Source organism: Paramacrobiotus metropolitanus, unplaced genomic scaffold, assembly GCF_019649055.1.
Source record: "Paramacrobiotus metropolitanus isolate TYO unplaced genomic scaffold, Prichtersi_v1.0 Parri_scaffold0000132, whole genome shotgun sequence".
In the NCBI taxonomy this organism is placed as follows: Eukaryota; Metazoa; Tardigrada; class Eutardigrada; order Parachela; family Macrobiotidae; genus Paramacrobiotus; species Paramacrobiotus metropolitanus.
In genome coordinates this window covers 215824-224068 of record NW_026570352.1, presented here as the reverse complement: position 1 = coordinate 224068, position 8245 = coordinate 215824, and the positions used below count along the sequence as shown (strand labels likewise).

Sequence of the window (8245 nt, the reverse complement as noted above, 5' to 3'; positions counted from 1 at the left end):
CCAAACTCTGCTGCAAGCGCATTTATCATCTGCCAGTCAGAAAGTGTATCGCGTTGCATTGCGAACATTCCATTCATTTTGTAACCGTAATGGTTTTCCTTTGGTGCCCACGGATTCTGCAACCATCTTTAATTTCGTCGCTCAGCTCTTTTTGGATAAACTAACCGTAGCCACTGCGCGAGTGTATGTTTCGGCCATTATAACCTATAGCACTCTCAGCGGCTTTCCGGACCCTGTTCCGGATAAACGCCGCCTGGCGCTACTTTTTTCTGGATGGTCCAAAATCCGTGGGTCACCTCGCGGTAAGCGTGCCGGACTGACAGTCACTAATCTGCGTTATTTGTTTCACTACATCTAATCACTCCCGTATTGCATGTTCGATCGCATCATGTTGCAAGCTGCCACGATGATGGCGTTTTATGGATTTATGCGTGTGTCTGAATATTGTGCTACTACTCAATCCCGTTCAGCTTCCCACAGTCTTCGTGGTTCTGATATTTTCTGTGATTCTTATTGTCTTCAGATCACTTTGCGCAGAAGCAAAACATCTCAGCATGCACCTGTTGTGATATCAATTCCTTCCTTGTCTGACATCACTTGCCCTGATACTGCTGTGTCTCGTTATCGAGCGCTTCGGGATGCCCGTTTTGACTCTTCATCTCCATTCTTTTGTTTTTCAGACGGGAAATATCTAACTCGTCAGCGTGTATCCATTTTGCTTCAAAGTTGCTTCGGTCACACAGTGTCAACCCATTCGTTTCGAATTGGTGCAGCTTCAACAGCTGCTAACGCCGGCATCACATTGACCGATGTTCAAAAAATGGGACGTTGGACTAGTGATGTGGTTAACAGATACATTCAGCAGTCTTCTGTATCAAATTCTCATTTGTACAATCGTTTGTTATCATGCAATCTAATCACAGTTCTCCCTTGTTCGGTTGCGTTTTGTCGTTTCCGGTTTGGCCGCGGCTTCGCTTTGGGGGTGTTCGGCGCGGCTTGTCTCAGCGGAAGTCGGCGACCAGCGGCGCCGTTCAGTTGCGACCGTTCGGACATCGTCGGCTTTCGAGCACTTGCCCCGACATCCTCAAAGCGGCAACTGATTAAACGAGCCCGAAAGCGTTAATGTTCTTTATCATAAATGGCAAAATCGCCGAATTAGAGCGGTATCAGACGAAAGAAATTGTTGCAGTTAACTAGGACGCCATAGTGCCGGATGTGGACATGTACGTATGTAGCCGGCAGGAATGTGGACGGGTGGATACTGGATATTCAATGGAATCGCATCCACCTATCTGCCGAAGGTGGCAGATTGGTGGATGAGCCATCCACATTTCTGCCGGATCCCATCCACTTTTTTCGAAAGGTCATAATTATTTTAAATTCCTGCCAGTCTGCTTTTCCCATAAAGAAAAACCGCCGCTCGGACTACAAACTGAATCTTTTTGCGTTGCTTTGAGAAGCAGCTATATCAAAATCAAAGTTATACAACGTCAAATTTAAAACTGACTCTTGTCAGGATGGTTTCAAAAGTTCCGCAGTAGTCAACGAAGTAACTTTCCCACCGAAAACGTTGAAACTGCACTTGGAGAAAAATTAACAGGTGAAACAAATCTGAGCAATCTCAAATTTGATAACTCTTAATACATTTTGAGCAAGTATTTTACGTTTTTTTCAAGCCAGATAATTGATGCAGTTGCTTGAAGTATTGTTTTCAAAACTGTTCTTTAAATGAAACTTCAAATTTGGGGTAACGAAGACTATATCAGGTACAGATGCAAATATTAAGTGAGGGAAGTGAGAACAAGTAAGTGCGACACACTTCAGAATCAGCGTTGTTACGCTCATATTTCTTCCAGGTAGCTGAACACATGTAGAACTGGAAGATTTCTGCTAATTTTTTTGTACAGAAGAGCGGATTCCAATTGGGATTGAGTCCGCGAAGAGGCAGACGTGAGCTCAAACAGTGCACACACAACATGAACTGTAGTAGTACTCCGTCAGGAGTATGTACAGCGGATATGTAGTGTAAATGTGAAGTTTTAAAGTTTACTACTACCTGAAGTTTTAAAGTCAGCTGCAGCTAAGACATGAGCGTGTTGCTACTTAGAACATGGTAATTAAGCGATCTGGAAGATTCCCACGAGAGAAGTCTACATTCAAAGTACTATTTGTCTATGCGATTTTTTTATGGGTTTGGCATACGGAGAGGTGATTTGATGTGCCAAACAACATCTGAGTGGCAACTTAAGTGCGGATATATTCCTAATCTAATGCTCAGTCTCAGGAAGAAATGATACGTTCTAAACTGAATGTGCGGCACTAATGGCTATTGCCTAACTCTAAAATCAACATTTCTGACTTTTGCTTGACACTTTGATAATCAAGCGTGCTTCTGAACGTCTGGCTCTGCTGTTACGGTGGCTGTGTTTATTTCTCTTAACAGAAAAGTTAAAGGATAAAAAAATAAATTTCATGATGGCAAAGCAAGTAATGTTTTTAAACTTTGCGAACTTATCTACCCGACTTCATTTACGTTGATGCAAAGAGGCACTCGTATTAAAAATCGAGACATCAAATTTCCTATTTATTTGCTTTTCTGATTTACATTTTTTGCATTAATTGTTGAAGATCGTTACCTGAATTTTATGTTTAACATTTCTGGCCGTAACCTTTTGATTGTATGAAACTGTGCGCAACCGTTATTGTAAGTCTGCATCAGATCGGAAAAATAAAATCGCCATTTTTAGACAAATAACCTGCTCCGACCATCAAAAACGTTTATGAACTAGCAGGCAACGGGCCAAAATATCAGTAGTAGAGCTATTTCTATACCGCAATGTCCTATTACACACCGAATTAAAATTCAGGTGTATTCAGTGCAGCACAAATATACATGAACTTTTGGAGAAGGTGAATAATCTTTCAGGATGGATATGCGGACGAAAAAACGGATAGCCATTATAGCATGTTCATTAATACCGACAGAAAGATGGATGGCCTCCGTTAATAAGGTGAATAATGGCTTATACACATTTCATCCAAAGGTCGGTAGAAGCGTGAATGGCCTTTAGAAAAAGGTGGATGTGATCCGGGCTTTCATTTTCTCCGCTGTCAGAAAAGCCAACTCTACGATCAAAATTGTTATAAAAGCAGTCCACTACGCATCCTCGAATAAGTTATTCAAAAATGTATTATGCCGCTGAATCGTTCAACTCCTCTCGGTACCATTTTTTTCCACCACGATGATTAATATTAGCATGACAAACAGCATAAAGCAAGCACGACCAGCGTTTGGCAGCATTGTACTCGTATGTACCGGTAGATAACTTACAGATACTTCTATAACAGGAGTACAAGATAAGTGTAAATTAGTTTGCAAACTTACTGGGGTTTTTGGCTTCGACGGCGGATTCCTTCGCGCAAACGAAGCATCGGTGTGTTTGGAGGTCCGGAGTTTCCGGACTGTTTTCCGTGGTCTTCCTGCCCATGTGGATGTCCTCGTACAAACAGTTACTGTGGACATTTGTGTCAAGTATGTCATGTCAACATAGCAACAGAGTGAGATAAACCATACTGCTAATTATTCATGATTTCCTTTATTCCAGTAATCTTCTATCTCAGCGTGGACCACGGTCTGGTGTGATTCATTACTCCCCGTAGTTCTAGGTAGTAGGTACAGTAGTTAGTATTTTTATAAAAGAATCATCTAGAAAAACCTCAGAACTCATGATTGGATACCTGGGTGTGGTCTGGATCTTTCTGCTCTGTTTGTGTAAAAGGTCACGTTTACGTACTATACAACAGATAAATGCAACCACAGTGCATGTACTATGAAATCCACTCTGAACTGCGTCAACCAAATGAACCAATAACATCGGAAAAGCCTTGCCAACATGTGTAGTACCAGAGTATTATTGCATTGTACTTCCTCGAATAACACCACAAACTCGGAATAGCCATTTGAAATTACAATCATATCAAAAATTCGAAGGTTGTAATTGATTGTATGAAAGACTGTATCCAACGGTTCACTCACTAAGCAGAAAAATGGCAGTGCGTGTGCCCTGATGAAATACTTAACATCCGTAATTAATTAACGTTTTGAAAGCCGTACATAGTTTGGTCCGCGTTGGAAAGATTAAGGGTTAAATGAATTTTAAGTGGCTATGGCTACTAAGCCACTTACTACTTTAATGCGGCTACTTTCTATAGCTAATGCCATGCGGATAAATCCCTTCCGGTTTTCCAGAACAAGGGTATTCCGTCCAGGCTAGACTTCGAACATTTCCCGCTCCTCCGGGAGTCAAAACCATAAAATTGCCGGTGTTATTTTCTGCAATACATTTGATGTTCCGCTTGGACGCACTAGAGCAGCCGCCACATAGAAACGTTTCACGGAACAGAGGAAAAAGAACGCGAGCCGTGTGACCAGAATATGCAACCGCATCCCTGGCAATCGTTGACTGATCCCCAGACCTTCGAAGATGAACGCGCAACGGACATCGATGGCCAGAATCCCGTTAGGATGGCATGCAAAAATGTAGTTGTTATCCGGAGTAATCGGCTGCGGCGCGGTTACGTGTAAATCGGCGGAGAAATACTGATAGCAGCAGTTGGTAAAACTGCAGTTGCGTAACGGTCGCCGTGATCGTCCGCCTTAATTCTGAGCATCGTCGATCAGCATCCACGCAAGGAGCAGCAACGGTATCCAAAAGTATTTCGTAAATAAAAGCTTTATCAAAACAGGGTACAGAATGATCCATCCTCTCCAGCATAGAAATATAATACTCGTATTTTTGCAATAGTACCAGAAGATTACGGATAGTTTCTGGCTCCCCATTAATATTACCTGAGCAGTCATGCTTGTCGGGAAAAATCCTGGTTATAAGCCTAGATTGAATTAGACGATTTGCAAATTCGATTAACAGCGCGCTTATTGAGTGCTACATGTGGAGCGCATGCATTCCGGTATGTACGGGTATAAGCGCAGTTTCGGACGCCAGTTGATTGATGTTTATTGGATGATTCATGCATTTTACGATGTGAGTACATACTGTACATTCGTGCGGTATCCGCGTTATTTGCACCGAGCGCGAAGCGCGAGGTGCTGCAATAAGTCTTCGTCAAGAGCATAAAATTTGTCTGACGCCACGAAGAGCGTACGTCACGCTTTTCCAATTCCACAATCCCAATACCTTTTCGCAGTGGTACTGGCGCTCGTGCAGTAATGTGGTTCGCAAACCACCGCTAGTAATCAGTAATTTTATGGGCCTCAAACCGGTTTTCTGTTTACACAAGGTCCTTACTAACCTGTACAAAGAGGAAGGTAAAGTAAAAAATTCGGCGCCTTAGATCTGGTATGAAGAAAGGGTCTACATCAACGTCAAAAAAATATGCGCTTACCGGCTTACGTGGGATAAAAACCTGTATGTAGAGCTTCGTCCCGGTCAACAGCTTGTACTACTGCGCACAAAGAATCCGTAATTACCTCACTGCTTTATGCAAAAGAACGTTTTCTAGTTGAAATCGATTTTGTATGGAGACACTTCTCCTTTTCCCCGTTAACATAAAAATATGTTTTACTATCTGAATTACTGAATATCTAAAAGTGGCGTAAAAATAAATACCATAAAACCCGATATTAACGCCCCCGACCTTTATTTTTTCGAGAGCTTTGGGAGGGGGCGTTTAAAACCGCACGGGGCGTTATTACGGGGGGATGGGGCATTTAATATTTCAAATGAATATCACGCTCATGATATTTAAGTTTTAACTAGATTTGTATGTGTGGAAGGAATACTAATTTTAAAACCAAGACATTTTCTAGAAAATCATGGTTTAACGGGTGTGCCTAAATGGAATTCACCTAACTAACAAGATGTACCATTCAGACTGTAACGACAATGCTCTAAAAAAGCGCGGCACCGCAACTTATTAGGCGCCCCGGGGCGATAATTTTGGGGGAGGGGGCTTTTAATATCGGGTTTTACGGTACCTGTACTGGCTGTGCTGTGACCAACCACACAGCCCCATATGAGCTATTTTGTGGCAGATTCCAAGCGGCAGCCGAATCGTGACTAGCTTAGCTACATGCGGTATACGACGGAGATCAGTCGTAGCATATAGCTACTCTAGTAGCGTCCCTTTCGGTCGAAAAATTCCTGTGTAAACAAAGAAAATTGTGGCGGTCTACAGCCTAATTGGTCAGCTGTACTTATGGAGCTCAGCCCGTATGGAGCCCGTATGGAGCTCAGCCCGTACTACGTATGGAGTTCAGCTCACTGGTCATCCCATGAAAGCCAGTTTTATGTGATGTCGGTCGCTACGTCACTAGATTTCGTGTATACATACAAGTTGGCACCGCGAATCCCCTACTAGTGGATTTGCGGTATATGCAGTATATCCATACACAGCATACATACAGCATCCATACACAGCATGCATACGGTTTTGTATATGCTATACACACTATACAATGTATCAAAGCTTTGGGCAAACGACTGGAGCAGCACACAGGCGAAACCTGTTCCCATGAATTTTTACGGCAAAGATTGTCGCTAGAGATTCAGCGTGGTAACGCGGCATCTGTTATGGGAACGATGGAAGGAGCGGAAAAGTTTAATGAGATTCTGATGTTGTAAAAATGCTGATGTTTTGATATATTTTCAAATTACGTTGTACCGCAGGTAAAATAAAACAAATGTATACCCTAGTACTTGAAGTATAGACAAAAATACATTAATTATGTGGTTCACAGTACAACCATATCCTAATTCAGATTACCGAGCGGTGCACAGAGCCCGTTAGGGGAACGAATAACCAAGCAACCGGTACTGTACTGGGTACAGAACCCGTTAGGTAAGCGGGTGGCCGAGCTACCGGTACTGTCCAGTGGACGGGACCCATTAGTTGAGCGGGCGACCGAGCTACCGGTACTGTTGCTTCGACGAAATATGTTATTTAATAAATATCCATTGAGATCTAAATAAAGTAGCCGTTGACCACAAGAAACGCGGAGGCGAAGCCGAGGCTGTTTCTTGTATTATGTATCTTTATTATACATGTATCCAGTATACAGTACAACTTTTGCAATACTGTATACAGATACATGTATGATGTGTACGGATGTTGGCGTAATGGTTCAGAATTTCTGATCCATGGCGTGTATTTTCTTTCTCTTTTTGCTCTGGAATTAAAAAAAAACACTGGAAATGATACCGAGACAGTAAGCTAAAACGGTCGCACCTGAAGGTTGTACCATGGGGCAAACATTGTAGCGATATTATTTATACGAACGATAAGACCACCCAGTTATGATTCACCATTCCGTCGCGTTATGAATTCTGTCTACTTTACCGGCTACTTCTCCTTTTCACGAATTTCTAGAATTCAGTCTTCTACTCAGCTTGCTACAGCTTGCACCTTCTTGATCAACCTTGTGCTAAATCTTGCTCCGTTTCTTGCATTGCCGTTGTCTTGAGTTATGGTTTAATGGTTTATCGTCCGCACACAATCAGGGAAGGATCCCAATTCGAGGCAGCAGACACTCACAACAACAACAATTTAGTTGATATTTACTCATACTACGCATACAACACACAGTCTGGGTGCTGACGGTGCCTCTGTACTAACTTACAAACCCGGCACTTCATCATAAGAAGCCACGAAGCGGCCATATACAGACATACATACTTTAGGTGTAAGAGGGGATGTCAGTAGCGCACCTAGATAATCCCCTGTACTGTAATGTGCCCAACTAATTTTATCTCGCATTATTTCGAACCATATTACGTAATACGGTAACTGCGAAAAGCATAACTTCTGCGAACATTCCCGGCCCAACGCAACAAGCGCTAATAGCACCATACACAAAACTTAGGGTATCTGAACATGCGCAAACGTGCGCTAGTGAGCAGATTCTACAGCTCCTTTAACATTTTGCGGTGTAAGCCACGTCCGTATAAAGTATAAACCATGAATTAGTACCGTGGCTACGAACGTTATAATTATTGTAATACAATTTATGTTATATTGTAATAAAATGTTAGCGTGTTCAGTAAACATCAGGGTTGATTTTACCACAGAAAAAAATTTTAAGTCTCAGCTTATAGTTGTCTCGCATGTAATATATATGGATCCAATAGGTACAAACGCTGCCAGTGCCAGACTGCCAGCTATGTATCGAAGACCCATCATGACACAGTGCCGCGGGCAATTCAACGGCAGCGCTTTATACCCGACTTGA

At 42.4% G+C, this 8245-nt stretch overlaps 1 protein-coding gene across 1 annotated transcript; it reads left to right on the top strand.

Moving 5' to 3' along the window:
* Positions 1-373: 373 nt before the first annotated feature.
* On the top strand, positions 374-3643 carry LOC129598931 (uncharacterized). Its single transcript, XM_055497017.1, has 3 exons — positions 374-446; positions 681-896; positions 3606-3643. The coding sequence occupies exons 1-3, from the start codon at positions 374-376 to the stop codon at positions 3641-3643; spliced, it is 327 nt and encodes a 108-aa protein (XP_055352992.1).
* The last annotated feature ends 4602 nt before the right edge of the window (positions 3644-8245 follow it).